We start from the raw sequence: 19,255 nt of genomic DNA, 5'->3' as shown, positions 1-19,255 counted from the left end.
TAGTTTTATATGCCTCAACATGACTTACTCATCTTGTTATAGCGAACAACTACATAGTACATAATAAATAAATAAACAATTTTTTGTCAAATTACTGTATAAATTTTCTATTTAAAAACAAGTGGGTAATACATTTTTTTTTCTTACATTTATAATCAAAATTAAGTGCAGTAAAATCCGTAAAAGACTTTTACTAAAAGTAGATAGGTACGTATCTTGGTGGGAACTTTATATAAAGGTTTTGGATTGACAATATTCGTTAATTAGAGTTATTCATACTTTTAGAGTCGTTGCCAATTCGTTATAAAGAGGTTGTTCGCAAAAAATGATAGCAACGTAAAGGTATATTTTACATTGATTCTTATGGACAATTCAAGGGGATTAAGGAAAATTTGTTAAATGAATGAATTCGTTATATTTAGGTACTTTATATTAAGGTTGCACTGTATTTAGTTAATTTGTAAAACCTGATATGGCGCTTTTAATTAAATTGTGATTTGTTTTTTATTCAATGATATTCTAATAAACAGATATGTTATACCCATACTAAACAACAGAAAAAAGTGTGCCGCGCCGGGGATCGTTTATTTTACATTTCGTGACAAGTAAAATGATAGCTTGATAAAAACAATAAGTAAAAGGGATAACTAGATGTTTTAATTACGCAAAACGTATTACTACATAATTATGATATATTATAACGTATTACGGGCATAATTATGATGAAAACTACTAAAGGCAAACGTCCCAATTAGGACGTTTTCTAGTCTTCACTTTTTGCGCGTTAATGACATATCTGTTTACTAGAACATCATTGTTTTTAATATATATTTTTAGTACACCTCCACATTACTCATTTTACTTTTAAATCACACGACACACATTAAAAGACGATCGCTTTTGTAAAACAACTGGCCAAGCACCATTACTTATGTATATTTCAATCGAAGTATGAATAAAAATAAGCAAACCTTGGATTGAAAACTAACTACTACAAAGTATAAAACGACGATCGATGCAGTTTTTACGCGATACTTGTTTTCAATCAAACAATGAAAGTAATGTTAAAAATGTCAAAGACATAATAATTTACCATGTAAAAAATATTAAGATACAAAATAATAATAAAACTGTCAGAAGGCTGTATGATATTTTACTATTTCTAAAAGAAAAAAAAAGTACAATTGACATTGACATTGACATTGTTTGACAATGTGTTTATCAATTTCATTTCCATACAATCGGTTTTGTTTTCGTTTTTAAGTTTATTAAACAAACTCAAATTATAAGACTATTCTTAAGTATTCTTTAAGAGTTTGATTACAAAACTATATTATAGAAATGTCCGTTTCTTTGCATACAGACGTTGGAGACATTAAAATTGAGCTATTCTGCGAACAATGCCCAAAGGCTTGCGAAAATTTCTTAGCACTATGTGCTAGTGATTATTACAATGGTTGTTTGTTTCACAGAAACATTAAGGTACGAAATCAATGTCTAAAAAATTAACACTAAATATTCGAAGTATACATACTCAAAATGTGTATAATATATTTTCAGATAGACATTTCATAGTAAACTACTTTTTAGGGTTTTATAGTACAGACAGGGGATCCGACTGGAACTGGAAAAGGAGGAACGTCTATTTGGGGCAAAAAATTTGATGATGAGTTCAAAGAAGAATTAAAGGTAGACTTAGAACTTTACATTAAAAGATTGTTATTAAATGAAAATAAATTAAGTATGTAAATAGTATACTACATAATTTTATTTGCTAATATTATAACTTGTTTATTTAAATTTTAATAAATGTTACAGCATAATGCAAGAGGTATGGTCAGCATGGCTAACAATGGTCCGAACACCAATGGTAGTCAGTTTTTCATCACATATGGGGAACAACCACATTTAGATCTCAAATATACATTATTTGGAAGGTGTGTAAAACAACTATAATTCTATCAATTATAATTTAAATCTACTAAGCTAGTTTGTAATATTGAAAGAATTGTAGATATTCTAATTGTATTTAATGACTTTAAACATAAATTTTAAGTGTTATTTGATTTAAAACATTGTCTTTATATGGAAAAAAAAATTGAATCAAAACAGATACAAATAAATATAGACAAATTTCAGCAAGTGCTAGCAGTAGGTATACTCTATAGTATCACTTCATCAATCCCTACTGCTATGGCATGAAAATGCTGTTTTTTGTATTTCAGGAATATTTTTATTAATTAACATTTTACCACCTAAAATATTATAAATATTTCTTGTTATTTTTAACTGAATAGTTTAGCTACATATCAAGTGAATGATATTTTCTATTTCAGAGTCATAGATGGTTTTGAATCTCTCGATGATTTGGAAAAAATGGTGGTCAATCCCAAAACATATCGACCCGTGACAGAGGCCAGAATAACTTCTGTAACAATACATGCTAATCCATTAGCTGGTTAATGCTGGTAAATTTAAATAAAGTAATTGAGTACAACATTTTTGGTTTTCTTTATTGTTCAAAAAATTTACATCACAGGACTGTAATTATTGCTCATAAACAATGTTTCAGATATTAAGCTATTTAGAGTTAATTATAAAAACAATTGGTAACAATGAATACTACATAATTAGTTATATTTAATCTATTTATGCAACAGTATATTCATAATTTGAATGAATGTAAATTGTGCATAAATTGTTTAGAATCTTCTGTGACTATAATTAATAAATAAATCTAAGAATCCAGATTATTCTAATAGTTGTAACAATTAAACTATATTTACAAAGTCTATCAAGAATTGCTTTTCTGTAAGCCTATATTTAATTACTACTCTTTTCTTTTTATTTTTAATTATTTAAAGTTGTAAGTACATAATTTTAAAGAGATATAGTAAGGTATAACTATTCAACAATGTTCTTCATTAAAATACTGATTTAAGTATAACACTATATTATTTAAGGTTTAAAAGTATTTTAAATAAATGGAAATTTAAAATGTGATATCAATGTCTATGACAGTGCTTGTGGAAAGTCTTAAATCTCATGTTTCTAAATCATAAAAATTATCATCTAAGGAAAAATTTGGTTCATTTTCTTTTTTGATTTCTGCTTCAGGTATTTTATCATCAAAATTATCCGTGAAGTGAGATTTAATGTGGGCGACCAAATCAGGTTTTCTTTCAAAGGTTGCACCACATTCTATACAAGGCATATTCACAACCAAGCATTCATGAGTCTCTTCATGTTTGTTAAGTTTATCTTTTCTGTTAAACTTTTTATCACATTGACTACAACTAAATGGTTTCATACCAGAGTGTATTGAAACGTGACGGTCTAGTTCTCTCTTCCGAGGAAACTTCTTAAAACAAATTTTGCATTGGAACACCCTTGAGCCAATATGGGCTATGGAAACATGAGTCTTGTAAGCATCTAAAGATGAAAATCTCTTGGGACATTGATGGCATTTAATATTTTTAGGCTTATTTTTATTTGATATGGACACTTTTGGTTTAGGTGGTGAAGTCTGTAGTTTTCCAGAAGTGGATGGATTCTTTTGTATTTGGTTTATAAAGCTGCCTTCCCCAGCAATATGGTCCGGCACTCGTGGTAAATCATAGTCATTAGGATTTATATTATCCGAATTAAGTGTGGGAGAAGTCATTAAGTTACTAAAAGGATTAACGTTAACAACCATGTCTTGAGAGTCTTGTTCATTATCAAATTCTTTATGTTCTGGGCTAACTGGCCCATGTCTTACTTCGTGTTTAAGTAGCTTATCTCTTCTTCCAAATGTAAGAGGGCATTTACGACATGCATATGGTTTCATTCCAGAATGAACTAGAACATGTCTTTGCAAGTCACCTTTCGCTACAAAGCTCCGTGGACACAAGGGACAAACATGAGGCTTGTGACCTGCGTGAATCCTTAAGTGTTTACTTAAATTTGTATTTCGAGAAAAACTTTTCAAACAGTACTGACATTGAAAAGGTCTTATACCAGTGTGAACAATGGAATGCTTTCTCAAATCTGATCTCCGACCAAAGCATTTATCACATTCAGGGCAGTGATATGGTTTGTCACTTCCATGCACTTGTTTAGTATGAGCAACATATTGACTTCGTTCAGCGAATACTAGGCTGCATTCCACACATTTATATGGAAGGTTTGGATCGTGAAAACCTTGCTCATGTTCTTTACACTTTTCTTGAGAAACAAATGCTTGATCACAGTATTGACACATGAATACATTTTTATAATATGATTCTGAGGCTGTTTCTCCATCAGGAGTATTGTCCCTGTCACCTGTTTCAACTTCAGCTTGATCAACATTTTCTGATTCTTCAGATGAATCATAATCAAGGCTTGGATCCACAACCATCACAACACTGTCCTCTACAATATAATCTTCAGGCTTAGGTTTTTGATTTTCTTGAATATTATTGTAGTTAAAATTACTCAGTTCAGATGAATTTGAGTTGTCTAACTCATTGACACGGTTTGTTATCTGTCTCAATCTAGCTTCACTTTGAATACACTGTGATCTGAATTTAGAACATTTATTTAATTTAAATAAACATTTGTAACAAATCCTGGCAGGAAGTCCGTCATTAGGTTCCATCTGAAAAAGATTTAAGAAATCGATGAAGGTATACTGCTGTAAGAACATGTCACAACTACAGCTATGATATATTATTGAATACGGACCTGTAGTTCGAAACATTCAGCGATTTTCGAGGTTAGGGACATATTGGCATCATCATCGGGGGCTGTCCCGAAAATTGATACTGTAAGGCCACTTTTACTTAAACACAAGCGACAAAGCGCATGAAAATTCGTGATAATGAAAGAATCATCCATTTTAAACACAATACGACATTAAATTAAAGTTGTGAAACGTCTTATTGCCTTTATTGACTATATAAATAACAGTTATTCTATTGTTTACTTTCTTTAAAATATTAATTGGAACATTATGTCAGTTTTGTGACAAAATCCAAAACAAAAGCCTTGGAGGCTACGGCCTTTTGTAGCGACTACGCAATCGTTCGATCCGAGTCAACTGAGCCGATGTTCGGCAGGGCTGCGCTAGAGGAACGTCCTGCTCACCCTGCCTGACTCGATATTCACTAAAGTATACTCGACTTGGATAACATTTCTCATTCTTAGCTCATTTATTAATTTCTTAAATTTGAATTTATATCCACTTTGCTCTGTAGGAATATATAACATTTCAAATTTGAATTTATGTATTATAAAACCGCGCTACTTTCGCAGAAAAAATGATTATTTCTCTTCTACAGGACTAAATTTAGTTTACTTTTCTATTATTGGTTGTAACATTTTAAGCAATATCTAACATTCTTAAAAGTGTACATTGATTCGTCAATGTGATTTCGATAGGATTTTGTCCAATCAGAGACTTTATTTTACTTGGCGTAATAAATGCCATACGGTAACGCAAAGAAGAACACATTTCTATGTGTTGCCAGAACTAGTATTCCTTGGTGTATGAATGAGCTGATATTATAAGTATAAAAAGGTGATTTAAAGTGAAATAATTATTATTTTTAAATAAGGACGGGTTAAAGTCGGTGTTCTGTTTTATTTATTTTTCATAAATATTAACAATTTTATATAAAATATGTCCACGATTATTTTTAAATAAAATATTTACTTTTGAAACATAAAAATAATTCGGTTCTTTATTTTGGTTATTTTTATTTGGTTTTTATTAATGTGTAGTTTAGTATATAGTAATAGTAAAATCCATTTGACATTAAATTATTATTTTACTGCCTCATTAACGTCTGGTCTTAAATATTAATAAGTTTTAATGAAAAATATTATGTGAATTTTAGTGAAATTTAAGTGAAGAATTTAATACAGTTAGGGTTTTTATGCTGAATATTTCAGGATAATGCTAATTGTCAGATCAACAATCCTTTTATACAAACTATAATTCGTTTCATGAATCGATATTAATCGTTACATAAATAACATGGTCAGAGTTATTAGGTTACTATCAAATAATCATACATCGTTTTATATATTTTTACAAAGCAAATTAATAAATAGTCAAACTAAACTAAGTTATATTAATTTATTTATTTTAATTATTACAATTTGTAATGAGATTTGAGTTTACACATTTTTGTGTTTTTTCATCAAACGAAAGGCCTGTGTCACAACTGAGAAGACGAGGACTTCCTTCTTGGCATGCAATATACTTCTTACAGCTGTTTTTGTATCTGTTGAAAAAAAAACCAAACAACTTAATACGTTTTCCAAATTATTGTAACTATTTTTTATAAATGCGTTTTTTTACATATTCAATTTTATCCGAGTTTTGCCGAAATAGAACTAAGTTGTTATTCTACATTTCAATGGCAGAACGAGTAGAGATAAACTGTAGATTTACATGCGATTTGCAATTTTTTAACGATTCATCAATTAATTTTATGACATATTATTTTTGAAATCGTCCAATGGTGTCATGACAATTTTAACTTAAGGCTGTTTATTTATTTTGTTCACGTTATTAGAATATTCTACAAGTAATAAGTTAAATAGTGATCATATAACTATTGCTTCCGCATCGCTCTCTGTAGAAGCTCTTAAAAGGTATGATTGTTATTCATAATTGATTATATTATTATCATTTTGACTGAAGTAAACAAGTAAATATACACGCACTATAGATCACATTAGGAAAAAAAAGTTTGGTGTAAAAAATAATCATAATTTAGTCGTTGGGGAGTGTCCGGACATGGTAAAAGTTAGTTTTATAAAGATCTTTTGTTTTTGAAATAAATATACTATTATAATCTCTAGTTAAATATTTCATTTTAATATAATGTGTACGGCATTACCATATTATATATTATAAAATATTTCACATGCCAGTCGCATTATAAAAACCACGAAATAATATATGTTATATAGTTTATGTCTCTTTATGTTTAGATAAAGACACAAAATAAGTTTTTTTATTCGTATTTATTTTTTTGACCAGAGTAAATGAATATGTACCAAAACATTAAACAATTGATAGAAAGCCCGAAGTATTGTAGTTAGTTAGTAGGTCCATGTTCTAAAATGAAATTTTAACTTAAGTAGGTTACCTGTAATTGTAAATGGTGTGGGAAGGATCTTCAAATGTATCCAATGGCATCTCAGGGCATGTGAAATCTTGAAATACTGTAAATTATTCTTTAATTATTCAGTTATAAAGAATATTCAATATGATTAAAAATGTAACGTGCAGTAATAATTTAAATACATACTAGTAGGATTGCAACCTGGTACATTTACTGGCCAATCGCAGTTGCTTTTTATCGAGTTAAAGGCGAGGCCAGGCGGGCAGGACATTGTAACAGCTGAACCATCCTGGCACATTATAAAGTGTTCGCAGTCGCCTTTAGGTGCTGGGAAGAACCCATAACTACGAGGGCATTCATCGCTGTACTGTTTTTGTGCTGTCAAAATAGATATACACATATTAAACTAGTCACCCGCGGTTTCATTCGGGTTTAAGTTTGTCATGTGCTCAACAAAAAGTAGCCTATGTTATTTCTTGGAATTCAAGATTTTCACACCAAATTTCATCAAAATCGGATCAGCGGTTTGGTCGTGAAAGATTGACAGACAGACAGAATTACTTTTTATAATATTAATATAGCTTTGATTTAATTATGATTTTTCTATAAGCATCGTACTTACGTGAGATGGACTGCTCTGGGCATTTAACTTCTGAGGGGTAACTGCAGGGGAATGCGGGCCACGCTGTTGCCGGATTAAAATTGAGTCCATCTGGACATTTGTTTTGATACGCTTTATTGTTCTGTAACGAAATTATACAATATTTATTATTTGTTCGAACATTTAAGAATAATATTGAACCAATTTATATTTCAAACATTAAAAGAAAAATTTGAATTTATTCCTCTACTCCGGTTTAGGAAGATCTAGTATCTTGATCTATGACCTGTATGACGCAAGCCGGTTCCTTACTATGTTCTCCTTGTAACTTAACTTAAAGAGTTAAAAAGAGTTATGATATAAACATATAAGAATTACGATATATGTAATATTACCTTGCATTCGATATACTCGTTGCATCCATTTGAATTTGAATAATATCCATTAACTGTTTTACAAATATAATTATGTAACTGGCGAACATTATAAAATGGTCTCAGTTTTCTTTGCACGACAGGACGCTTCAGTTTTTTATATGCCGTCGGAGAAGAGGTTGTGGTGCGATCAGCATACGAAGGCCTACCGCTTAAGTACCAGTTAGCTCTTTGAGTATTGACATATTCCATTGGGTTGGTTGGTTTGGTTTGCTCATTTCGGTTTGGATAATCAGACGCTTGATTTCTTATTAAATCATTTTTAGAATCTTCACGAAAGATGAAAGTAGGTTTTACACTTGGTTTTAAATTAATATCAGTTTTAGTTGGTATAGGCAGTATTGAGGCTTCGGGCAACATTTTTCCTGATACGCCAATTTTAATTGTATCGGTTTGTCTCGTAAGTGATTCTGGGGTTACACTTTGGGACTGTTCATATAAAGAAGTAGCAGGTAAGTCAGTAGGCGCTGAAATTTTTTCTATGAAGGGATTATCCGTCGTCGATGGGACCTCTCTTGCTTCAGTGGATTCATCAGATTTATTTAAATGGATGTCCATTGTAGTTGAATTGGTAATATTGGACAGCCCCTCGTTAAATGGAATCATCTCTGAAGTAGAACTTATTATATAGTTTTCGGGATATACTATTGTTACGTTATATTTTTTTGTTACAAATTCTGCTTTTTTACTTAAAGTTACTTCATCAACTTGTGGACTTTTGGTAAATTGAATATAATTAATAGACGAGGTTACTTTGTTTTCTGGACTTTCTGGTACGACAATATTTGAAACATTATTGTTATTATTTTTGGTTATTGTAGCATTCTCTTTGGAGACGCGACTTATTTTAGCACCAAAAATAGATGTTTGAATAGGTATTTTTGTCAATATCAAGCCACGGTGTGATACATTGTGCGATGCTGCTGAAAATAATGGTTAAAGAATAGCATGTTAATGAATAATCAATCGATATGAAACGGAAGAGATTTTGTGTAATCGCTAACAACTTACCCAAAAATATGAATGGCACCAATAGTAATAATAGTTTCGGTATTATCATTATTATTATAATACAAATATCCACCGTTGAGAAACCTTTTGTGGACTGATATAAAAGAAAATATATATTCATTTTATACTTAACTTCTTATCATCAAAAACAAATGTCACTTAATGTTCCCGATGATTCAAACTACTTAGTAAATTAATAAATTTATATTGTTAACGTCACGATTTATACTCAAAATAACTACACAAAAAATATTGTGGTAATTTGTTAAAAAGCTAATTAATGTTAGAAATCTACTTTTAAAATTGTTAAACATAACTATACAAGATAATTATTTGAAAACAAATTATAATAGAATACGTTAATAAAAAAATGTAGTTACATAACCTTAAGCAAAACTCGTAACAAATTTAAGGGAAATCTGTAAAAAAATGCGTTAAAAAATAACATTAAAATAATTGCTAAGGGTGTGAGATTCGCACTGTTCTTTTTGGCAGATATCTAGCTGACTATGGGATGTTAACACATCACAGGTTAGAAATTACTATGATGAATGAAAATACATGTTTATGGACATTTTAATTGCTACATTGAGACGATTTAGTCTACTTAAATAATTACAAAATACCGCAGACACGATTAGGTAACGATTACATTAAAGTTAACTATAATTATTATTAGAGATACAAGGAATAATCTAATGAACTATACATATACATAAAATTAATAAAATTTCTGTAAGAATTTTGTAAATTTGGGTAACAGTGATTTACTAATTGCATAATTATTTGCACATTTTGCACTACATTATTAATTATAATGTTATTTTGCGTTGCGTCATTAATACTTTAATCTAACATTATTCCAAATCGATGTAGAAACATTTAGTTATAACAAAAAAGAACAAGATTAACATAAAGTGAAAAGTGAAATGTTACCAAGTGGATTTATAAGCTCGAAAACTTCCAAGTTTTATATATTTTAGCTGTAGTGTTTGTATGAAATGTACGAGAGATAACTTTTGTGCCTGTTAAGACTCGCTTACTTACCTTTTACTCGACTGCATCCCATTTTCCATCCAATCAGAACGTTTTACCGTCTTCCGTACATACAACAAACGAAAGTATCGATCATTATATGGAATGGATAGTATATGGAATGAAAATACACTTGTAACTCATTTGTCTAATCGGCTTTAAATTTTATAGCAGTGTCGAAATAGTCCCTAATTATTTCTGATTTCTAATTTCATCATTATAACATGTCATTATATAAATTAGTGGCTTAAATCATTAGCATTTATACAGAACGTTAATTGTCTTTTAATCTGTAAAGCATTTTCCTTTTAATATACAAATTCCTGTATAAGTAACTTAAGTTACTAATATTTTTATTATGTCGCTAATAAAATATCGAGATGACTAAAAATGAGAAACTGCTAAAAATGGTGCTTATTTAATTATAAATAAACAATAATTTTAAAACAATTTAATATATATTTTTCATTCGCATATTTTAAACTACCAAATAAAAAGGAATTCATAATAATTGCTCTTATTAATTTGGAAATCTAAATTAGCTAAAGGTACTCATTTTTGTTTTAATTAAGAATGCAGTTAGCATTCGATATCACATTTTCGCTAGACCTGAGTATATATGTTTAAACAAATACAGAAAACACAATATTATAAATAATACTTTATTTAATCAACACAATTATTCAGATTCTAAATCAATTACTAGTTTAACAAACATGTCAGATCACATTTCCGAATCTGTTTATGTTCTTAAATTTTAATGTCTATTTCAACTATAACAAGAATCGTAAAGAAGAACTAAAATTATGTTAACAATGCTTTCTTAGTTTAAAATAAGATTACATAACTTATTCACATTCAAATTACTATTAAATTGTCTGATGAATTTTATAACCAATTATAAGGATTGCAATTGATTTTTTATCATAAATCCCAGGTAATATGTTTTAAGACAATAGGTCTATACCTACGGTCTTTTACTTTTTGAATATTACCATTATATCCATAGGGATATAATGGTAATATTCAATAGGGATATAATATATCTAATATATCCATAGGGATATAATGGTAATATTCAAAAAGTAAAAGATTAAGTGCTATTTTGCAACGAAAATATTATTTCATACGAGTATTCGTCCTTCTACAACATTCATACCTATATTCTCTATTTCCTTACTCCGATAATTTGATAAGACAGTTATACGGCCGAAAAGAGTTTAGTCGCTGGTGCAACGGGTTAACGCGTTTTCCAAGTACAAGTAAAAGCTTACATCGTCCGAGTAGCTTAGTCTGTGAGGGCTAGGAGTGAGATTTTTCCATTTGCAGCCCAATCATGGTGACTATTAGACCAACGAGGCCATTAATATCAAAATTTTTAATACAAAAAACTTAAATAATAACTCATTATTAATATTACTATTTATATGAATGAATGTTCCTAAAAAGAATATTTATGTATGCAATTAAACGGGAGAAAATATATCAATTGTTCAAGATTTGTTTCTTGCAAATATCGTTTTCATGCCATTATATTTTTATCAATGTTTGTCCCAAAGATCTATGACATTGTTAATAGTTTATATTCGTTTTGACCATAACATAACATTGATCATATATGAACATTTTATAATAATAGAATAAGTTATTTGAGTTATTAAATTAAAAAAAAATATATATGACTAGTCTGAATTACATGTAGGTTTAAATTGTAATGCAACGTCAATATTTATACGACTATCTTACTAAGTTTATAATTTTTTTTTTATATATATAATATTATTTAATCTATAGTTTTATTCATAAATAATATTTTGGCAATTTTCGATCAGATCTGAGTTCACGCATTGGTTGGTTTTTTCATCAAAGGAGAGACCTGCGTCACAACTTAGGAGACGGGGACGCCCTTCTTGACATATAATGTACTGCCTGCAGCTGTTTCTGTACCTGTTTAAAATCATTCACCAAGAATATGTTAAAGATAATATTAAAAATATAATCAACTTAGTACACTCGAGAAAAAGTTTAAAAAAGATCCTATTCAATTATAATTCAAATATTTTGATGTAATTTACGATACTGTGTTCGAATACTGTAAAATGATTATATAAAAAAATATACTTTCATAAAGTAAATGAAAAAAATATATGATTTAGATTTTCACTACATAAAAGTCATGAAATCTTTAGGCCACTTGATTGTTAGACATAAGTTAGGTGGGCGATAGTCGTGTATATAGATTTGGAGAAATTGTTATAAAAGTAAAGTTATAATTAATTACTTACTTGTAGTAGGAAATGAAGTGAGATATTAGAGCATTTTCATCAGATGGGCAGGTAAAATCACGAAAAGCTGAAAGAGTTAAAAAAAATAAAATAACATTAGTTGTCTAAGAAATAATAAATATAATTAATGAATACATATAATAATTACCGTCAAGATTGCAACCTGGTACATTAACTAACCAATCGCAAGTACTCGTTATCGGATTAAAGGCAAGACCAGACGGACAGGGCATTAACGTAGCTAATCCTTCTTGGCACACAATATAATGTCCACAGTCGCCGTTGGGTGTTGGGAATATTCCATAACGATGAGGGCATTGGTCAGTAGGGTGTGCTTGCTCTGTAAAAATTGTTATTATGTTTCAGTTTAACAGGGTTAACTTGAATGCTACCTCTTGAATGGAAGTAGATCGTATTGAAAAGAAACGGGATGATTATCTTTTTTCCAAATCAAATTATAAAATAATGATTTATAAACGTTGCATAGAATTCTTTTTATTTATAAAATACATACGTATAATAGATTGGCTTTCACATTTAACTTCAGAGGGGTATGCGCAGGGGTATGCCGGCCATTTTGCTTTTGGGTCAAAATGAAGCCCGTCAGGACATAAGTTTCGATATGCTTTATTGTTCTGTAACAAAATGTAGTATACATTATTATAAATATTAACTAATACTTTAGTTGTAACATAAAAAAAAGGATTGAAAATATAACTTTACCACGCATTCGATATATTCGTCACATTGATTTGAAACTGAGTAATACCCATTTATGTCTCTGCAAATATAATCATTTAACTGATTTACGGCATAATATTGGAGAGGTCTTTGTGGAACTGTGGGTCTCGTTGTGAGATCGATAATAGGCTGCAGTATTGGTTTTGATGTCGGCGTTATAGAGGTCGAGGCCTGGGCTGCATATGAAGGCCTACTAGGAAAGTTCCAAGTTGGTCTTTGGCTGTTTTGTGCTGTTGTTTGGGCAGGTAGCTCATTCCAATTTGGTTCTGAAGCAGACTCTTGATTTGTGACTTCTATTATTTCTGGACGAGAAGGAGATGAAGGCGATATTATATTTGGTGGTGAGATATCAGGTATATTTTGTGAAGGAATATATGTCACTGATACCCCCGTCGGAGTTCCATTCGACCCATCATCTTTGATTTCAGTAGGTAGATTATATGGCTCTGGAGTTTCAGTTTCCGGTTGCTTATAAGTTGAAGATATGTCAACAGGTAGCTTTTGATACGATTCAGACGTTACCGATTGCGATGTTGCTGGTGGATACATTCCAATTATTGTATTCGACCCTAACGTATCTTTTGGGTCGAAAATGGCATACGTTGTTCTTATATATGATTCTGGTTCGTCAGATTTTATAGTAGTTTGCCTAGACCAAAGTGGTCTCCGAGTAGGTGGTACTACTGTGGCTGGGGTAGAGTAAACGGTATAATAATTTATTGTTTGTCCCGGTTTTATGGTTTCTATTTCTGCAGATCCTTTGATAATTTCCGGTCCCTTGGGTGTAACATCAACATAACTTGTAGCTGAAAAGGGAACTTGTTTAGGGACAATTTCTAGAGATTTTTTAATGATTATAAGATTATCTATTACAGTGTAGTAAGGTCTTATATTAAACAATTAATTATTAGAAATAGCTATGTATATTTTCTTTCATTTTGTCAGTCTTTAAAATAGTATGTTAAGATAATGTATACTTACATATAATTGATTTAATTTGACACTGAACTTCAAAAGGGTACGCGCAGGGAAATGCCGGCCATTTCTTCTTAGAATCAAAATAAAGCCCTTCAGGACATGTGTGCCATTCCACTTTATTATTCTGTAACCAAATGCCATTCAAGTTATGATGAATACTGACTAAAATTTAGCTGAAAAATGAACGATTCAAGGTAATAAAATCGTTTTACCTCACATTCAACGTATTCTTCACAGTGATTTGGTACTGAATAATATTCATTTACATTTCTACAAGTATAATCATACAACTGTTTTACAGAATCAGATTGAATTATTGGACTTGGACTAAGTCTAGTCAAAACCTCAATCACTTTTTCATTTGACACAACATCGGCTTGAGCAGACGATTCGGGAAGTTCAATAGTTTCATAAGATTTAGACGTTACAGATTCCGATGTGTCTGCTTCATACATTCCATTAATTGTATAAGACACTACCGATTCTTGTGAAAATGGAGGTTCGTATGAGTTTGGTGTTATTGTCGTAGTTGGTTTAGCGGATGAAATTTGAGTCCTCTCCCGAGACCAAAGTGGTTTCCGAGTAGGTGGTTCTGTGGCTGGAGTAGAGTAATCGGTATCGTAATATATTGTTTGTCCCGGTTTTATGGTTTCTATTTCTGCAGGTATTGCTACAGCTCCTTTAATAATTTCCGGTCCCTTGGGTGTAACATCAACATAACTTGTAGCTGAAAAAGGAAATTGTTTAGGGACAACTTCTAGAGATTTTTTTAAGATTATAAGATTATCTATTACAGTTAAGTAAGATCTTATATTAAATAATTAATCATTAGGAATAGCTATGTATATTTTTTTTTCATTTTGTCAGTCTTTAAAATAGTACATATATTAAGATAATGTATACTTACATGTAATAGATTGGATTTGACACTGAACTTCAAAAGGGTACGCGCAGGGAAATGCCGGCCATTTCTTCTTTGAATCAAAATTAAGCCCTTCAGGACATGAGTGCCATTTCGCTATATTATTCTGTAACCAAATGCCATTCAAATTATGATGAATACTGACTAAAATTTAGCTGAAAAATGAACGATTCAAGGTAATAAAATCGTTTTACCTCACATTCAACGTATTCTTCACAGTGATTTGGTACTGAATAATATTCATTTACATTTCTACAAGTATAATCATACAACTGTTTTACAGCATCAGATTGAATTATTGGACTTGGACTAAGTCTAGTCAAAACCTCAATCACTTTTTCATTTGACACAACATCGGCTTGAGCAGACGATTCGGGAAGTTCAATAGTTTCATAAGATTTAGACGTTACTGATTCCGATGTGTCTGCTTCATACATTCCATTAATTGTATAAGACACTACCGATTCTTGTGAAAATGGAGGTTCGTATGAGTTTGGTGTTATTGTCGTAGTTGGTTTATCGGATGAAATTTGAGTACTCTGCCTAGACCAAAATGGTTTCCGAGTAGGTGGTTTTGTAGCAGGAGTAGAGTAATCGGTATCATAATATATTGTTTGTCCCGGTTTTATGGTTTCTATTTCTGCAGGTATTGCTACAGCTCCTTTAATAATTTCCGGTCCCTTGGGTGTAACAGCAACATAACTTGTAGCTGAAAAAGGAAATTGTTTAGGGACAACTTTTGGAGATTTTTTAATGATTATAAGATTATCTATTACAGTTAAGTAAGATCTTATATTAAATAATTAATCATTAGAAATAGCTATGTATATTTTCTTTCATTTAGTCAGTCTTTAAAATAGTATATTAAGATAATGTACACTTACATGTAATAGATTGGATTTGACACTGAACTTCAAAAGAGTACGCGCAGGGAAAGGCCGGCCATTTCTTCTTAGAATCAAAATAAAGTCCTTCAGGACATGAGTGCCATTCCGCTATATTATTCTGTAACCAAATGCCATTCAAATTATGATGAATTCTGACTAAAATTTAGCTGAAAAATGAACGATTCAAGATAATAAAATCGTTTTACCTCACATTCAACGTATTCGTCACAGTGATTTGGTACTGAATAATATTCGTTTACATTTCTACAAGTATAATCGTTTAACTGTTTTACAGCAGTAAGTGTAGTTAAAACCTCAATCTCTTTTTCATTTGACACAACATCAGCTGGAGCAGACGATTCAAATGCATCAAGTTCTGATTGCGTATACGAAGTCGTTTCGGGAAGTTCAGTAGTTGCAGTCCATTCTGTTATTGGCATGTTGCTTGTATAAAAGGTACGATCGGGTTTATTCCGTGGAGTTGGTGTTATTTCATCGAATATTTTTTTATTAGACTGATACGGTACTATTTCCAAAGTAACTGGTTGATTTGTAACTGCACTAACAGGCTCTATGGGTTCTATCCGTTGGGTGGTCAAATACTCGGGTTTAATTATATTTTGAGTCATTGTTGTTGTCGGGGTATCATATGAACGACGACTAAAATAAGAAGTACTTGTTCGTTTTGACCAAAGTGGTTTTCGAGTTGGTTTTCCAAATCCTGAAGATACAGAAGTTGAAGAGGCTCCGGATTCAGGGTATTCTGAATAGATTGTTATGTCAGGATTTTCATTTTCTGATGTCGTTGATCGTGTAAGATAGCTTTTACGCAAAATAGGAATATTTTCATTCGTGATAATCCCTGAAAATTCATCACCAGGCTTTGGAATGTCTGATTCTGTAGGCTGTATGTCTCGCACTGGCCTAAATTCAGGACGAACCGGTCTTCGAAAGGCTAAGTTGTCGGTAAAGGCACGTTGTGGATTATTTTGTGCTTCCACTGAAAATAAATCAAGATTAATTAATTATCTTAAGTAAATTATGTTGCATACACGACCGATGACATGAGTAAAGTACATATGTATAGGTACATAAATATACATTCTAAATAAATGTTTTTCACCGCTCTAATGTATATGTTTATGCATATACAGGGTTATTGGTATTTTTTTTGTTTTTAAGACATTTTTAAGGGAAAAAAAACAAAAAAATATAGAAATCATTTCGTTTTCCGTCTCGCATTTTTAAATTTGAACCGGTAATTATTGTTTAAATATTGAGAAATACCTAACGTTTAATCGTTTTTATAAAACAGAAGGAAAATTTTAATTGATACTTTATTTTTTAAATAAATTTTTGATGTTGCATTTTTGACGAATTTTCAAAAAAGCTAAAAAACGTAATAACTCAACAAAATGTTATAACATTTACATATGGTAAAACATTTTTGCACCATGCCATGGGGTTAAAATTGTTGCAAATAGTCACCCCTATCACCTCCTAAAGGATATACATCGAATTACCAATAAGCCTGTATATTAGATATTTTTAATTTATAGATAGTGTCAGGATTCCCTTGAAAAAATATGCAATAACAGTAATTTTAATTACTTACCTAATAGTAGTAATGGCACCACTAACAGCAATAACTTTTGTATAATCATTGTTTTAACAAAATAGACATCTGCTGTTGGAAAAAACGTTAGTATAATTAAATTTGATTTAAAAAAATATTCATTTTATATAGCCTCTTATCAGTCAAATTTTACTCTATGCAGTAACTGTTCTTTAATTTAACAAATCATCAATAAATTAATTACACAATTAAAGTACTTATACTAAATCGATGTGGTTTTGTTTGAGTCATGTTTAATTCCCATGATCTATTCCATTGGAAGTGGGGAAAAAGGTAAACAAACCATAAATTTACATATTTCTTATGATTTGCTATTAACTCAGATAAGTTGTGCACTACTAAAATTTTATGATTAAGATGTTGTTGGTGGCGCATTTGCGTTGTGAGTGATGCTCCAAATTTCTTATGGCGTATATGTCTATTACAGTAATATCTAACTCATTTTATAAAACAAAATATGAAGAAATTAAATAACTGTATTTTTAATTTCGATATTACTGCCCCCAAAACTTTTATGATAAGCCCTTGCAAAAACTAAGTATAACAGCATAAGTATAATTTTATAAAGTTTTATACGAATATATTTTGAATAAATTTAGATGGAAGTTAAGTAAGTTTTTAGGAACTAGTTTTATTTTTCAGGCAGCAATAAATAGGTAATATTTTTTTGTATTTTTACCAATTAAAATACCTATTCCTAGTATAATCATTAGTAGTATTATTTGTATACAAAGTGGATTTTAATTGTTTTATAATAACGATTAAAAAATGATACAAAACGCGTTTAATAGAGTAAAATTCCAATTAAATAAATAAAAAAGTATAATGTGGTGATGAATAATCTGTTGGTTCAAACCATTTTAATCTTAGGTATTTTTGCCAATCTTCAAAAATTGTATCAATAAATTATGGATAAATGTGACAATTGGCACAGCAATTTGGATAAGGTCTCAAACTTTATCAACCGACTTCAAAAAGGAGGAAGTTATCAATTCGTCTGTATATTTTTTTCCCAAAGAATGAAAATCAACTACTCTCTTCAATATGTAATTAATAGTAATTAATTGTATTCTATGCAAAAACAACATCATTTACACATTTTTTTCATCGGTTTCGGTTACTGTTAGGTATAAATTTTTATTTCGGATAACCGAAAGCCATAATTTTGGTAGGCATATCTAATTTTCTGAATTATTTGAAATCTAAGGTACAGCAGTGTTTAAAAGTGCAATTATAAAATTCCTGTTCTTGGTGTACCCATGTGCGCGATAAAATACGCAAGCGAGCCCGTGACGAAACCCGAAAGAAACTTATTTATTATAAAACATGGCATGACGTACCTTTGACGTCAATTTTTCGAGGAAATGAAAACGTTATTTAAAAATACATGTTTATTTGTACTGTTACTTTTATAACTTGTTTTTATATAAATCTACTCCAACTCCAAATTAAACACAATTAATTGTGACGTGGGCCTAATTAATTGGGGAAGTATGACATTATAAAATCAAGATAACATCAATCCGATCAACGTCCTATGGTGCGGAACATATTCGAATCCGAGCTGGTGGAGTGTGTCCAATGTAGCAGGAGTTGTCTTCTTTTAAGCTATTCAGTCCTTATAT

The 19,255-nt window shown here is 30.4% G+C and overlaps 3 protein-coding genes across 3 annotated transcripts; 1 reads left to right on the top strand and 2 right to left on the bottom strand.

The window, feature by feature from the left end:
• Nucleotides 1–1,204: 1,204 nt before the first annotated feature.
• On the top strand, nt 1,205–2,501 carry LOC124539760 (peptidyl-prolyl cis-trans isomerase-like 3). Its single transcript, XM_047117109.1, has 4 exons — nt 1,205–1,482; nt 1,591–1,689; nt 1,819–1,937; nt 2,337–2,501. The coding sequence occupies exons 1-4, from the start codon at nt 1,342–1,344 to the stop codon at nt 2,461–2,463; spliced, it is 486 nt and encodes a 161-aa protein (XP_046973065.1). The 5' UTR covers nt 1,205–1,341; the 3' UTR covers nt 2,464–2,501.
• Nucleotides 2,493–5,307, bottom strand: LOC124539749 (zinc finger protein 845-like). Its single transcript, XM_047117097.1, has 2 exons — nt 4,708–5,307; nt 2,493–4,621 (listed from the first exon to the last, which is right to left on the bottom strand). Exons 1-2 carry the CDS (start codon nt 4,858–4,860, stop codon nt 3,044–3,046), a joined length of 1,731 nt encoding a protein of 576 aa, XP_046973053.1. The 5' UTR covers nt 4,861–5,307; the 3' UTR covers nt 2,493–3,043.
• An 805-nt stretch (nt 5,308–6,112) lies between these two features.
• LOC124539961 lies at nt 6,113–13,756 on the bottom strand. Its single transcript, XM_047117338.1, has 8 exons — nt 13,190–13,756; nt 12,981–13,101; nt 12,615–12,806; nt 8,556–8,743; nt 7,723–7,843; nt 7,287–7,478; nt 7,125–7,200; nt 6,113–6,251 (listed from the first exon to the last, which is right to left on the bottom strand). Exons 1-8 carry the CDS (start codon nt 13,754–13,756, stop codon nt 6,113–6,115), a joined length of 1,596 nt encoding a protein of 531 aa, XP_046973294.1.
• Between the last annotated feature and the right edge of the window lie 5,499 nt (nt 13,757–19,255).

The sequence above is a fragment of the Vanessa cardui genome, chromosome 2 (assembly GCF_905220365.1).
Source record: "Vanessa cardui chromosome 2, ilVanCard2.1, whole genome shotgun sequence".
NCBI lineage: Eukaryota > Metazoa > Arthropoda > Insecta > Lepidoptera > Nymphalidae > Vanessa > Vanessa cardui.
This window is presented reverse-complemented; position numbering and strand designations above follow the sequence as displayed.